At 38.7% G+C, this 16,582-nt stretch overlaps 1 protein-coding gene and 1 long non-coding RNA gene across 2 annotated transcripts in view; one reads left to right on the top strand and one right to left on the bottom strand.

Annotated features, from left to right (window-relative positions):
• Positions 1 to 10,582, bottom strand: part of LOC120541960 — a 28,798-nt gene extending 18,216 nt beyond the window's left edge. Inside the window, exon 1 of the long non-coding RNA XR_005636120.1 lies at positions 10,474 to 10,582. This is a non-coding gene — a long non-coding RNA (uncharacterized LOC120541960). The remainder of the gene's footprint in view (positions 1 to 10,473) is intronic.
• A 62-nt stretch (positions 10,583 to 10,644) lies between these two features.
• The window catches only part of tnnc1b (troponin C type 1b (slow)), a 48,072-nt gene continuing 42,134 nt past the window's right edge, over positions 10,645 to 16,582 (top strand). The window contains exon 1 of the mRNA XM_039773978.1: positions 10,645 to 10,774. Coding sequence (XP_039629912.1) covers positions 10,751 to 10,774 — 24 coding nt within the window. The 5' untranslated portion in view covers positions 10,645 to 10,750. The remainder of the gene's footprint in view (positions 10,775 to 16,582) is intronic.

Genomic DNA, 16,582 nt, shown 5'->3' with positions numbered 1-16,582 from the left:
AGAGGCTGATGAATGAAGAGAATGAGAAAGAGAGAAGGTTGTATGATGTGGAGATAGTAAATCAGGAAGTGGAAAGGATTAGCAAGGAAGAAGTAAGGAAAGCTATAAAAAGATGAAAAATGGAAAGGCCGTTGGTCCAGATGACATACCTGTGGAAGCATGGAGGTGTTTAGGAGAGATGACAGTTGAGTTTTTAACTAGATTGATTAATTAAATCTTGTAAAGTGAGGGGTTGCCTAAGGAATGGAAAAGAAGTGTACTGGTACCAATTTTTAAGAATAAGGAGGATGAGCAGAGCTGTAGTAACTACAGGATGATAAAATTGATGAGCCACAGCATGAAGTTATGGGAAAGAGTAGTGGAAGCTAGGTTAAGAGGGGAGATCATGATTAGTGAGCAGCAGTATGGTTTCATGTCAACAAAGAGCACCACAGATGCAATGTTTGCTCTGAGGGTGTTGATGGAGAAGTATAGAGAAGCCCAAAAGAAGCTGCATTATGTTTTTGTGGACCTGGATAAAGCATATGACAAGGAGCCTCGAGATGAGTTGTGGTATTGTATGATGAAGTCTAGAGTGGCAGAGAAGTATGCAATATTTGTACAGGATATGTACGAGGGAAGTGTGACAATAGTGAGAACTGCAGTAGAAGTGATGGATACATTCAACGTGGAGGCAGGATTACATCAGGGATCGGCTTTGAGCCCTTTCTTTTTTGCAATGGTGATGGACAGGTTGACAGACGAGATTAGACAGGAGTCCCCATGGACCATGATGTTTGCTGATGACATTGTGATCTGTAGCGAGAGTAGGAAGCATGTCAAGGAGACCGTGGAGAGTTGGACGTTTTCTCTAGAGAGGAGAGGAATGAAAGTCAGTAAGAACAAGACAGAATACATGTGTGTGAATGACAGGGAGATCAGAGGAATGGCAAGGATGCATGGAGTAGTGTTGGTGAAGGTGGATGAGTTTAAATACTTGGGATCAACAATTCATAGTAGTTGTGGAAGAGAGGTGAAAAAGACAGTGCAGGCAGTGTGGAATGGGTGGAAAAGAGTGTCAGGAGTGATTTGTGATAGATTGGCATCAGCAAAAGTGAAAGGGGTCTACAGGAAAATAGTGAGACCAGCTACGTATGTTATATGGGTTGGAGACAGTGGCACTGACCAGAAAGCAGGTGACAGAGCTGGAGGTGGAAGAGTTAAAGATGTTAAGATTTGCATTGGGTGTGACGAGGATGGACAGGATTAGCAATAAGTACATTATAGGGTTGGCTCATGATGGAAGGTTGGAAGACAAAGTCAGAGAGGTGAGATTGCGTTGGTATCGACATGTGCAGAGGAGAGATGCTGGGTAAATTGGGAAAAGGATGTTAATGATAGAACTGCCAGGCAAGAGGAAAAGAAGAAGGCCTAAGAGAAGGTTTATGGATCTGGTGAGAGAGGACATGCAGGTGGAGGGTGTAACAGAGCAAGATGCAGAAGACAGGATGATATGGAAGAAGATGATTCTCTATGACAACCCCTAACAGGAGCAGCAGAAAGAAGAAGAAGAAGAAGGTCAAACACTACCTAAACTGTCCTAGATTAAATGAACAAACTGTCATTCATTTATTTTAAATATGCATAAGTAATAAAACTGTCCAATTATGTATCAAATTCTTATTAGGAAAAATAAACATATAATTATATATTAAGTATATTATGAACAGAAACATTCAACACCCTTTAAAACAGGAATCACTAGAATAACTTCTCCAAAAGTTCCCATGGAATAATATAATAACTAACTATTTAACTAATAATAACTGTATGTCAAGCAAGTGTACATAGGAGACAGCTTATGGGCTTCAGTAAATGTGGTTAGCCACTAAATCGGGGTGGGCAGACCAACCAAATGACAACTCTGCCACCAATGACATCACTTCTGGTTTCCATTCTCCTGGACCCGCTCCTTCCTCATCTATATGCTCCATATAAACCAGCACTCAACCTCCGTTCCTCAGTTCTGTTTTAAACTAATACTATATTTCTTTGCCAAATCTTGGAGTCACTATGGTGGTACCCTTCAAATCTTTTTTCTGTGTTTTGTCTCTCTTATTTACATTGTCAATGTATCACAGATCATAATGTTTAAAAATTGAAACAAGCTAGTTAACATACAATTCACAAAGCTATTTTAATAAAATTCATGATTCCTGGAGCCTATAGCCCTAGATAAGGTGCCAGTACATAGCAGGGCCTACTCATGTGCATGCTCGCACACACACACACACCTCACACTATGAAAAATGTAGATTTTCCACATAACCTAATCTGCATGTCTATTGGAAATGTGGGAGGAAAACTGAAGTATCCCAAAGAAAAAAACATGATGAACAACTACATATTTATTAATAAATGTTTGTTTATCTGGCTATCATGAAAAAAAATATCTTTTAATCTTTATTTACTTTTTCCTTTTAATGTACAAATGTGGTTTCATGCTACACTGTTTCAATATAACTAGCCAACCCGCTGCGTACCATACGCCGCATAATCAGGACGGTTTTTTAATAATTTTTAAGCACTGTGAGAAAATTAACATTTGAAAAATTGGTAATGTAATAAATCAGCAAGAAAAGCAACATTGTAACAATGCACGGAACGAACCAACACACAATCGTCCATGACTGAAAACTGGAGGACCGCAATTGGAAGAATGATCAATTGTCCAGGGCGGAGGTCATGGTGATGTGCTTTCGCAGTGACAGCATCCATAAGTACCCTGTATTGCTCTACACGCAAATCTTGTTGATGTGAGCGAAGGTAATGTAGACGCGCGCCTTCTGTTCTGACATATGCGTCAACGATGTATTGCTGGAAGAGTTTGCCACTGGAATGCAAGACACTAAATGAAGATCTCATGGCAAGCCTGAAAGCATAAAATTGGAGCTGTGTGACTCGCGTTCTTTTCGCGCTTCGCTTTTCTTCAACATGGGTTATTTGTATGTGCCAGCCTGGATCTCCATAAGGGAATAGCAGTGGATAAACCATGGGGTCACAGTTCATATTGAGAACAGAGATACGCTTGCAAGCATCTCCCCTTGGATATATGCAAATGTCACATTGTGCAGGAGGTTCCCCGTCTTGACCTACAAAGATAGCAGCAACATCAGTTTGACAGGACGGGGCGTTATACCTTCTCATACCCAGACCTGGATTTTCCATGAACACCATTCGTACAGCAGTAACAGGGTTACCGTGAGTGATAATGTCATGCATTTGCATGTAAGACTTTGCGAAGGGATTAACCTGTCGTATCATGTTGTCTAGTGGAAACAACAAAATGTCACTGCAAGCGCTATTACATTCCTTTTGCAAACGGTGACTGGTAGCATCAGCAGAATCGAAGATATATAGCTGACCGTATTGTGGTGAGGTGTCAGGATTGTTATAAAAAGGAGAGACCTGGTGATAAATTTGACCATGGATTCTGAAAGCATACGGTCCTTGTCCAGAAGGTTGAGCGGTTGAGTTTGTGCCCATTGACGTGAAAGCTAAAGCAGAGTTGTAATCCCTGATATGATCACAGTAATTTCGGGACAGCGGGTTCTTGCCAGTCAAGAGGTCTTCTAATAAAAGAGGGGTTTTGGATAGCCGTGGCAAAGACACCTTGACGGTATGACAACACCTAGTGTAATGTCCGGATTTGTTGACCTCTGCTGGCCAATGAAGAGCATTGCAAGAAGCACATAGTGCGGTAGGTAGGCCAATGTTATGTTCTTGGACGTGAATGGCGGTATCTTCTTGAAAAGCTGCAGAAAAGTTAATGCTTGATGAATGATTTAGCGGTGTGTTGACACTGAAGGGAATTGGAATGAGTTGTGTCGAAGCATTGCTGGCAATGTTCACATTGCATAATTCGTTCAGTGAAGTGTGTTTTAAATGCATGTTGAGAAATCTCTGCACTCGGAACGTTTTTGAACAAATCGTGCATTCAAAGATCTGTTTGGAATGCGTTTGCTCAGTGGAGTGGGTGTTTAAATGTGCTTTGAGATATTTCTGGTGTGTGAAGGTTTTGGAGCAGTGTTGATACTGAAAAGAATTTATCAGGGGATGTGTTTCGAGATGGTTAGTAAGGTATCTGCGTGCATGAAAGTGTTTGTCGCAAATTTTGCATACAAAGCTTTATGTTGAATGGATCTGCATATGGTTGTGGAGATCCATCTCACCTGTGAGGTCCTCGTTACAAAATGTGCAAATGAAGGTGAGAGTGGAATGAGTTTGTAAGTGTTTTTTGAGAGCGGGAGTTGTCTCGAAGCATTGTTGGCAATGTTCACATTGCATCATTCGGTTAGTGTTGTGTTTTTTCAAATGTGCGTTCAGATATCTGTGCACTCTGAAGCTTTTGGAACAAAAGGTGCATTGAAAGTCCTGTGTGGAATGCATGTGTTCAGGAGAGGGTGTCTGTAAATGTTTTTCAGGAAGAGGAGAGTGGGCAGGTGACGTCACATTAGTGTGGCGAGCAAGTGGGTGTGCACCCTGTGTGCACATACCGACAGAGTCAAAAGATGTCACCAGAAGGTTATCACGTGGGTATTTGAGAGGCATGAGAACCTCATAATGCCCATGATCCAAAGGACCGCTAAAGAGCAGGATATGAAGAGACGCTGGGCCGGATTGTAAACTTGAGGAGAGGCATGAGGACGTTCTTGGAAGTAAATGCTGATAGTAGTTGGAAGGATTTGGGACATTGCCACAATTTCTGCCTCGCCACCATAGACTCCGGACGTATTCATGTAATCATCGTATTGTTGAGCAGACTGTATAACAATGCCTCTGTGACTAAGAACATTTGACACCACGTCACCGAAGTTATCCCAATGTTGGCAAACAAAGCTAACAGCCATGTTACGAAGTTTGAGAGCAACAGTTTCGTCAATGACATTTCTCCAAAAAAAACAGACTGACAGAAACAAACAGTTACCAGAAGTAGGGATTCTATAACATTGAAAGAAGTGTTTGTTTCCATGAAATACATTTGAAGCGGTAGCCATGGAGAGAAAAAGAATAGTCAATGTGGCTCACAGCTGTGTTTGGACCACAGCACAGACCAAAGGGAGTGAGTATGTGTTTGATGAGCTGATTGATTTGGCGGGCAGTGATCTGAGGTGCGTTCCGGAGCACGTGGGAGGAGAGGTAGAGGTTCTGGGCGGGGCTTCGTTGTTCCTTTTGCATGGTTTTTCATGGTGGACGCGGTCGGGTGTCGAAACCGAAAAGAATAATGAAAAGTCAACGTGGCTTAGACGTGCATGTGGACTCCTAGCACAGACGAAAGGGGCTAACTGGGTGGTCGGTGAGTTTTTGCGCAGATAGGCAGTGTGAATGCCTAGAGAGCGAGGGTAGACGCGGACCGGTGAAAATGGAGTGTTGGTGGGCAGGTGAAACGTCTTCCGTGTTTCTGCAGGAGCATCTAATAAGACGCATGTTTGTTGCGGATGCGAATTGCTGTATGTAGCGTGTAATACAGTTTGCTATGTGCACGCGGTTGTGCGTCATTACCGAAAACTCAGATTTTAAAGACTGCTTACTTCATTGTGTTTTAACCTCAGTTGTAAAGGATTGTTTTTAAGATCCCATGGGATACCCCTCGCAAACCGTTTTACACGCTGCATATGGCGATTTACCTCCGCGAGAAACATGCCTCTATGAACAGTCAGCGTGCAGGTGCATGTAGCCTCTACGACAGACGACTATAAATGACGCCGTTTCTTCTGTGTCGTCACGTCCGAGTTGGTGGGCGTGGCTCTGCGAGTTGTCGTCGTATCCAATGGTCTTGGAGCCTTCCTGCGTGCGCCATAGGTGTCTTACTTGTCGGCGGCTCAGTGAATCCACGCCCCTTCCGGCGTGCTTTCCATGGTTGTCTTGCCTTAGTGAATTATATATATAGATTTGTCCCACTTTGTTGTCACTGACCTTATTCTCTTCATGACAAAAGTCACTGCTGGACAGCCAGAACCTATCCCAGCATTACTGGGCACAGCTCAAGGAATAATCTTAGATGGAGTACCATAGAAAACTTAATCTATTTCTATTTAATATCTATTTTTAAACATTATTATACAAGTTACCACATTTGATTTTCTTGCCATTTTTTGCTTACTTTCAATATAGATCACCAATGGCATATCATTGAAATGTGTACCTATGTACCTCTTTTCTTTCTGTTCTCCTTAACATCTGTGATCTTAGCATCAAAGCACGTGAACTGGGAAAAAGAACAGGGCTGCATGCATTAGAACTATCTATACGAGAACAGACTGTTCATCCCAACAAAGCTCGCCAGTCCTATCCACTTAATTCTTCTAAAAACAAAGTCTAGTTTTGAAAGTCCCTAAAGTCTTACTGTCTACTACGCTACTTGTTGGCTTATTCCAAGTGTCTATGGCTCTCTCTCTGTAAAGAAAAACTTCATAATGTTTGAGCACAATTTACCCTTAACAAGTTTCCAATTGTTTCCCCATGTTCTTGATGAGCTCGTTTTAAAATAACAGTCTCAATCCACTGTACTAATTCACTTCATAATTTTAAACACTTCAATCATGTCTTCTCTTAATCCTCTTTTGCCCATGAATCAGTCTAGTCACTCATCTGTAGATGTTTTCTAGCACTGCTATGTCTTTTTTGTAGCCTGGAGACCAAGATTGCATGCAGACCTCCAGATGAGGCCTCACCAGTGCATTATAAAGCTTGAGCATAACCTCCTTGGACTTGTATTCCCAACATCGTACTATATAACCTAATATTCTGTTTGCCTTCTTAATGGCTTCTGAAAAACTGTCTGGAAGTTGATAGCAGAGAGTTCACTATGACTCCTAAATGCTTCTCATAAGGTGTACTCTAGATTTTCATACCTTCCATTGTGTATTCAGACCTAACATTTTTACTTCCTATGTGTAATACTTTACATTTACTGACATTAAATTTCATCTGCCATAAATCTGCCCAATCCTGTATGCTGTCCAAGTCCTTCTGTAATGATTTACGAGATTCCAAATTACCTGATAATCCACATATCATGGTACTATCTTCAAATTTAACCTGATTGTTACTTATATTCCTATCCAAATCATTTATTTACTGTATACAGGTAGTCCCCAGGTTACGGACATCCGACCTATGACATACGAACGGGGCCGCGGCTGCGACGCATGCGCCTCAGTAACTGCCGCTCCGTCATCTTTGGCCTGGGGACGCTGTAATCGGTGGCTGAATGGAGGCTGGAGGGGGCGATTTCGCTGCTCGCGGAGTGTAGTATCCCTCGGGCGGCTCCCTGCAGCAAGCAATTTCACTGCCCACCCACCACACACGGCTGCCCCATTCATTATCTGTGGGTGGCTGGTGATGCTGCAAGCAGTAACCCGGTTGTGGGGGGCGATTTCGCTGCTCGTGCAGTGTAGTGTCCCTCAGGCGGCTACCTGCAGCAAGCGATTTTACTGCTCACCAACCACACATGGCTGCCCCGTTCAAACTCTGTGTGCGGCTGGTGATGCTGCAAGCGGTGACCCGGTTGTGGCTGAACGGGGCGGCAGGTGGTAGCATTGTAGTGTGCCTCGGATGGCTGTCTGTTGAATGGGGGCAGTGCTGGGCGATTCACAACATGCCTTTCACCACACAGTGTTCGTTCCCGGTGGGCGGACGTTTCAGGCAGCATACTGTAGTGGAGGTGACTGTGAGGTGGGCTGGTGATGAACCACCTTTCGCTGCCCTCATTCATTCTCAATAGCAAGCCTGATTGTACTGTTATGCACAGAGCAGGAAGTTTTCTCTTGTCAGTACATCAGACATGTTGATGACGGGTGCCTTCCTGCTGTGATAGCGTGTACAGTGATGCGTAGAAGAGCTTATCTTAACCTTGTGTCTTCACCCTTCAAGAATGTCTCTGAAACACAAATCTGATGCAAGTGCTGGTGATACAGTAAAGAAGAGAAAACCCATCATTATTGAAAATAAAGTAGAAATAATAAAAAGGCCAGAGAGAGGTGAAACTCCATCGTTCATTGGCACAGCACTTGGTTACAGTCGGTCAACAATAGCATTTAGTAAAATAATGTACCTGTTTTGACTTACATACAAATTCAACTTAAGTACAAACCTACAGTCCCTATCTCGTACGTAAACCGGGGACTGCCGGTATTAAAAATAGCAGCGGCACTAGCATTGACCCCGGTGGAACATCACTCTTAACATTTCTGATAAGGTTCCTCGCACCATCACACTCTCCTTCCAGTGTCTGAGCCAATTCTGCACCCATCAACACACTACACCCTGAACTCCCACTTCTGTTAGTTTTATGCCCAACCTCTCATGTGGCACCTTATCAAATGCTTTCTGAAAGTCCAGATAAATAACATCATCTGCTCCACCTTGATTATATCCTTTTATGACTTCCTCATAGGATTCCAGCATTTAGTAAAAAACGATTTCCCTCTTCTGAACCCATGCTGACTGTTGACAAAACTTGCCATGTGCTGCTCAATCATATCCTTAAAGATTCCTTCCATTAATATTACTGTGATGCATGTTAAGCTTGCTGGCCTATAGTTGCTTGGATTGGCCCAGTCACCCTTTTGATATAACGGGATAATGTTTACCATTTTCCAGTACTTCAGAATCTTTCTTGTGCACAGTGACTTCCTAAAAATATATGTCAAGGGTTTACATATGTACTCGCTAGCCTCCATAAGAACTCAAGGTTAAATATTAACTGGTCCTGGTAATTTGTTTGATTTCAGTCTTTATGCAATCATAATTGTATATACTGTATATGTAATTCAATGTCCAAGGTAATTAATTAGAATTTTATAAATATAGTCTCCACCTATATGTTCTATGTTAAGCATATTAATAGGTTCTTATGTAAGAAATATGAGATGAGTAGTTTCCACGTGGATTCATATTCTGATGGTTGTCAAACTGCACACAGCCTGTTAACTAGACTCCATTTGTTAGCAATGACTACAGACTGACAGACAGATGTAAAAGAAAAGGGTAAGGATGAAGATGATCTAATGGTTTAAGGTTACCATTAAACTTTTATTGGTACTGATAGCCAAAATGTTTATAACATTTTTACCTATATAAAATCTATGCCATGACTGCATGAATTAATGAAAAATCAATAAACAGTTATTTGTGAAAACATTTCTGTAACAGTCTCATTGCAAAGTGTTGTTGCTCATATGAAGCACTGGGACTTGAGTGCAGCAGTTTAAAGCTTGAAGAAGCATCACTAATAACTGCACCATCATGCCATGTGAGTCTGGAAGCCTGACTTTTTCAAATCAGAAACATTTTAAACTTCTGTGTTGTTGCAGTATCTTAATACCATTATTGAAATTTAATCAGAAATCATAAAAAACAGAGGGGCAAACTTTTTTTTTTTTTTCTCACTTCGGCTTTGACTTTGATCTAAGCTCACACAAATACCATAGGATAATTCATAGTATTGGTCTGAACGCTTCACATTCAATTGCTCTCAGATCTTTGTCATGTTCTTAATAAAAAAATAATAGGCCATCTCCTAACAAAGTACAATGATGGGAACATAATCAGATAGAAACCAAAGGGGAAAAAGGTTTGTAAGTCACCTCAGATAAAGGCATCAGTCCAAAAATAAGTAAAACATAGGAAGTCTTCAAAGAGATTAAAGCAAGACCAGAAAGAGATCTCACAAAATATAACATACCTTTAAACCAAATTCTCAACTTTGACTCCTTTTACCTCTGTCGTATTTCATGTCTCCTTTTGGTCTAAAGCTATTTCTCTTTAGGAATTTTAGGAAAAAAAAACATCTGTGACAAAGTTGATTCTTAAAAGAGAATCTCTATTATGTTTGATTTAAGCCCCATGAGCCATCAAAGATCAACCTCTGAGCAGTAAAAATTTCCTATGGAGCAAAGCTTTTCAAATTGTTTGTTGTATTTGCCAGACACTACAATAGACTACAATGGATAACTCATTGTTAATACTTTTAATCAAAAAAAGTATTCATCTAGCCTATTCAGCAGTGGGAATTTCCAAACTCATGGGCACAGCTTTAACTGTTCCTCCAAGTATACTAACTATTTGAGGAAACAGATAGGATGTTTAACATAACAACTCTACCCTTCCATCCATCATCAAATGTAAAGCTTGTGGATGCCAGAAATTACACTGGTAATATTTCACACAAGGCATGAACAAGCCAAACAGAGGATGCCAGTCCATCCCACAGCACACAAAACTATATACTCACACTCACTCAAATTAGGCCTCAATTTAACATAAAACACAAAGTGTACCCAGAGAAAAACACCATTTAAAAAAAGGACAGAAGTACAACCTTGCACCATGTTACCCAAAAGGATTCTGTTGAAGTAAAGTAGTACAAGTCACAGAATATTCTTTAGATCCTTGAATGATGTACAAAAGATAACAGAAATACAAGCTCACCACATTTGCAGTCTCCATATTCCTGCCATTACAGATAAGGTGTATGTTACAAACTTAGAATGCAAGCATACTGCTGCTTAAAAGTGACACTATTTGTCATGGGCACAATGATCCTTGATCCACCCCCTTTTGTCTTTTCTTTTACACCCAGGGTATTTATAGCTCTGTTGTCTTCACTGAGTGGAGCAGCAAAGGACAGCAGTTCTTGCTCTCCCTTCATCCATATACACAGGTGCTCTTTTGTCTTACTGCAAGACTCTCTAGCAACTCAGCAGCCATGGATGATGTCTACAAAGCAGCGGTAAGTCTCAACAGTTCTGCAATGACTTCGCATGGGACAATAGCATTTTTTTTGGGAACCTGAATCATTTAATAAAGCTTCATTCTTTTTCATGTATTTTATATAGCATATTTTAGCATTGAAAATTGCATTCTAAAGCATTTATTGATATTATTAGTTAAAGATGGAAAAGCAGCAGAGGAAGAAAAGGTGTCTAAGAGCAGCAACACATTAATCCTTGCTGGCACGTTTCTCTATTGTTCTGTTTATTCTTGTACTGCTATCAGTCATCTACAGTAAAGTTTTCAAAGAAAAATAATTGGCATAGAACGTCAATAGATGTAAAATTCTGGAACAGTATGACAAAATGGAGAACACTTGAAATAACACATTTCACAAAACACTGCACAATATAATAACAAAAGGAGATTGTTATTGTTAATTGTAACAGGACAAAATCTATCTATACATTTCTTATACATTCTTTCATATCTATCATGTCATCATTAGCCACTACATCTTCAATAATTGCATAATTTATTTATTATCATTTGCATTTAAGTATTCATTTTTATTTTAAAATATTTTTCCAATGCTTGATTAAAATTCATCCAAATGAAACATGTTACTACTTAAAACAGATGTTTAATAAAAGAATAAATATTTTAATATAATGGTAGCCACAAACATAGCTGAGCACGTCTATAAAAAATAAGAATACAACACACAAGTCCAGGTGGGTTTTTATGACATCTGCATTTTTCTAAAGTATACATTAAGTGCTGCTTAACTTTACTTGGCTAGTAGTATATTGAAGTTTACTTTGTTGAGGGTGAGTAGCAGCTGCCTGATGGTGTAATGCATATTTTTCTGTAAACACATTTGGAATGGAAGCACTAAAAATGCATACCAATGAGCTGCCCCTTTGCAGAGCTCTTGCCTTTTGCATAATGCCTTAGAAATTTGATAATTGTTTTGTGAGCTTCTAAGCTGAACTGGCCTTCAGTCACCTAAGCTTTTTTTGGGAAGATGGAGGTGAGAGAATTGAAGCGGCTGACCTGGCTTACCATTTTAGAATATGATTCAGAAACAGATAGCATTCAACACTGTGCTAGTTTATGTAAAAGCTATGCTGCTAAAATAAGCCTGCCACTATGGAGCATTTGCTGCAGTCCATCAATCAGCTACACATTTTATACATTGTCAGTCCAATGCCCTTTTGACTCACTGGTTTATTCTGTAATCTATTCCATTGCCGTGCTATATCTAGACTGTGCCTCTGCAAAAGCACCATTGTTCACTTAAGCCAGTAGCTCCATGAACTAAGATTGAATTTTCTGCATCTTTTGTGATATTACCAGATTAAGAAAAATCTGCGCATGCTGAATATTGTTTCCTTCATTAGTAACAGAAAAAAAGACCAATGCCCCCTTAAAATTCAAACAGCATTTTGCTTTCATGAAATATAAGTAAGAAAAAATATGGCATTCTTTTTGAACATTCATACTCTTGAAACTGTACTTCTGAAAGTAGTTTGGATCCAATAAATGTAAAATAACTTTGTGGCATACATGCATAGCAGCCTCACTGTTCATTGCTTCCTGTGAAGACTCTGAAATTTAGGAAAAATGTAAATTAATATGTTCATGCAAGATAGGCCAAACAGGATATTTCTACCTTTATAGAGAAATGTATAGCTTCTTTTTATAGCAAGTGAAATAGAATGTTCTGAAGACAAGCCACTAAACTCAGCACTCAACCACCACCCACCAAAGACAGCTATACAACAACAGAGCATAAGATAAGAAGGTTCATCCAAGGCCTTGCATACTTATTTTATTATTATATTTAAAGAGTTATTGTATAGTTTTTAGTAGTGTGGTCTAGGATATTACCACTATTTTATCATAGCACACTTTTAACCCATCTGGTATCGTCCATAGTCATTTAAAAGCTAAACCATTTTGGGGTGAAATATGTGACCAATGAATAACTTTAAAGTTAATTTATTACATGCTTGGCACATATTCCATTGAAATGCTTTGTATGGATTCACGGAAACCATTCTCTTTCTAAATTTTAATTAAGAGATCCCTTTTTTATTTTTCCATAAGATCATTAAGGGGTAAGTTCCTTCAGATGTTTGATAGATTCTGGAGATGCTGTCTGAATAGTTAAAGTATAAGGGAAACAAGTAGGTTGCTGAAAATCATGAATAATGTCTCCACTGCACTGTAAATTACAACATTACATACAACAAGCCAAAAAAACAAATAGAGTATTGTTTTCAAGTCTTGCAGCTTTTCTCTGTATGAGTAACTTACATTATATGCTCTATTATGGGGATGACGTGATGGCATTGAAGTTCAAATCCCGTAGCTGTAAGTTATCTTTGAGGAGTATGCAGTTTCTTCCACCGTCACTGTGTATTTTCTGTCTGCAAGGTCTTTTCTTGTGCCTATTACTGTGGGGACCAGCCTCTTAAAACCAGATGAAAATGCTACCAATTATTGAAAAGCTCTCTATACTATCTGACCTATGAAATACAAACTTTTAAACACACAAAAAAGCAATAAGCAAATAAAATATCAGAAAATAATCCTGTTCCAAACTACAGTATGTGCAAAATCATATATTTTAAAGATGTGATGTTGGCAACTCGCTGTACCAGGCTAACAAGGAATAAAGTGTACTAAAGTCAGATGTTTATTAAAAAATGACAAGATACTGTGGTGGCTTGCCTTTTAACTACAAGCACAGTACATTAAGTACCACTCTACTCTCCCACAGTACATTAAGTACCACTCTACTCTCCCAATCATATCACAATCCCCTTCCTCCTGTCTCATAGCTATGGCTAGACTCTCTTTTAGTTGAACCCACACCTAAATTGCCTGGAATAAACTAGAATTAAGAACACTTTCTGAAAGTCTCCAAGCCCACATTTCAGATTAACAGGGCAGGCAACCATACTACCTACCCTCTCTAATATGTAGCAGCAAAACACCTGTCTCATGTTTGAACACATTCTTCCAAACAACAGTTTGGGAATGTTCTTGTGGTGTTAAAGTGGTATTTTTGTCATATATCAAACTGTCAGCAACTAAAACCTGATGAATTTCAGTGATGCAGAAAGTAAAAATAAATAAACAATACATAAGTACGCCCTGCATTAGTTTAGTATTTTTATTTTTAAGAATTCAAAAAACATTTTAATAGAAAGGTCCACTTAAGATTTTATTTTTTTTAGTAGACTGGTGAAAAACTGAAAAGGGAAAGTTAAATCTGCGGTTTACTTATATAGAAAGATATTCAGATGAAAATGATGCATTACAAAGACAGTTATTTCTTTAGTAAAGTTTTTGCTCCTAATACGTTTTATGACAATGTATTGCATCCCTCTGATGAAAACATGTTTTAATTACCTACATAAAACTGAAGAAACAGTACAATGAATGAAGGAGCAAGGGCTGTGGAGTCGGTAGATAAATTCTTTGACTCCAGCTCTGACTCCTTAGTTTCCGGTACTTCTGACTCCGACTCCTCTGTATTTAATATGCTCTATCTATCTATCTAATGTATTTTCCATGTTGATTGAAGGAAGGAAATATACACATAATTAAACCACATAACCTACTGGCTAGGAAGCTAACTCTCTACTGTATTGGCCACTTAAACAAAAGACAAAAAAATGACAACAGTAAGGTTTTATTTATTGCTATTATGAAGTGGCTATAAAGTAGTAGCATGCATAAAAATCAGGAACGTTACCAGTTCAAAAAATATAAACCAGAATCTTTGGTAGGTTTAAAACAAAAACAAAGCTTAACTACATGAAAAAAAAACTAAAACAAAAGCTGCAAAACCTAAAACAGTTTATACATGTATTAAACTTGAAATACAGTTGTAGAGTAGAATAGCTGTTAAATACAATCCAAAATTAACTCAATGCAGTGTTCTAAGAAACAGAATTGCTTCTATCAAATCCTCTTTCATAGAAGCTCTTAAATCTGACTTGATTATTTTTAGAGCTGAAAACAATCTTTCAACACTGACTTGGGTGGGCGGCACTGCTATTACAGTTCTAGCCACATCACTAATAATCTCTGGATCAACAAGATTGTCTTCTTCTACAGTCAGTTACGATAAGTGATCATACTTTTCAACTTCTTTTAATTCTTTACAAAAACTCCTGCTGGAATCTTTTTATTTGGACATTTACTGGTCGTTTATCTTTCAAGCATAGGCAACATCGCTTTGCTTTTGAAACTTCCATTTGTCCAAGAAGGTATGAAAGTCTAATTCTTCATTTGAAGAGGACGATCCTGAGTTACCAGTGCTTATAGCTTCATCCAGTGGTGGTGTTTCAGGTAGTAGTAATCCCTTCATGCGAACTGCTACATCATAGAGTGTCTTTTTTTCCATTAGCAATCTGGTCACTGTTCAACAAAATTCAGCTCATTGGATCAACATAAATAGCAGCTAATAAGATTTGATTATCCAGTAAGGGACTATCTCTTTTCTTCATTGAAGATACAATGCCATCAGCTATTAACCCTCCACTTTTGTTCAGGCAATATATCAAGCTCTTCCATTCCAAGGAAAAATTTACCGGGTGTTAAATCTTCATATTGCAACCTCTTGGTGAAAGTAAAAGGGTAAGAAAGTAGACTTTCCAGTTCTTTTATTTGTGTTCACTGGCTTTCAGTTAATAAAACATTTTCATTGTCCAGTTCTTCAAGAAAGTCTTTTAGTTCAAGCAAACGCCTTACCCTCAAAAAAGTGCTTCCCCAGCGTGTTGTTTGATCCAAAATGGCTCCTTTTCTTGCACGTCTTTTCAAAATGGCATCTGTTTTAGGGGCCCCGGCTGCAACAGTTACTTGCCAAAATCTACTAAATTGGAGTAGCTGCATGACGATCTTTTAATCCATCTCTTATTGCAAGTGGCAGAGTAAGAAAAGCACAATGCATATGTTGGAATAGTAGTAAGCTTAGATGCTTCTTCAGCAATGTTATCAAAAATTTCACTATTCTCATCGGTTTCACTTTCTCCAAAACTTGCAGAACTGTCTTCCTCTACTATCTGTTTGTTAATTTCTCCATCTACTTTATTCATTTTCTCAATTGTGCTTAACATATCAGAAGCATTATCTGTCACAATACATAGAATGTGTTCCTTCTAAATTTAAAAATCTTCTAGAACAGGTGGTGTGCAAAGTTATGCTAAAGTTCAGCCCTGGGTGGGAGCTTATGTGGAAAGTGTAGACAGAACCCCTGAACACACATCAGGCCATAGCACATACCTCCACCTACATCATAACACGTTTACACTCAAATGAACTTGTTAAACACATTATATTTGAAATAAAATGAAAACACTTTTTGTAATGTATCATAATCAAGATTACAATATGTGAATATCTGGTTGTATAGTAGTTCAGCTGAACTTCACATTAGTAGTAACACAACTATGCACTGGGCTTTATTCTTACATCAGAGAAGTACTTATTTATGACTTGTTTGCGAAATGGGACATTTGAACTTTCTGCATTTTTTTTCAGTAAAATTTTAATTTATTAGGAGTCGGTACATTTTTGCAGACTTTGACTCCAGGTACAACAACAACAACAACAACATTTATTTATATAGCACATTTTCATACAAAAAAATGTAGCTCAAAGTGCATTACAGAATGAAGAATAGAAAAATAGAAGACACAATAAAAAATAAACATAAGTCAACATTAATTAACATAGAATAAGTATGGTCCGATGGCCAGGGTGGACAGAAAAAAAAAAAAAAAAAAGGCTGGAGGAAAAAAAAAAATCT

Source organism: Polypterus senegalus, chromosome 13, assembly GCF_016835505.1.
Source record: "Polypterus senegalus isolate Bchr_013 chromosome 13, ASM1683550v1, whole genome shotgun sequence".
NCBI lineage: Eukaryota > Metazoa > Chordata > Cladistia > Polypteriformes > Polypteridae > Polypterus > Polypterus senegalus.
Note: the sequence above shows the minus strand (reverse complement) of the source record. Positions and strands in the feature narration are given on the sequence as shown.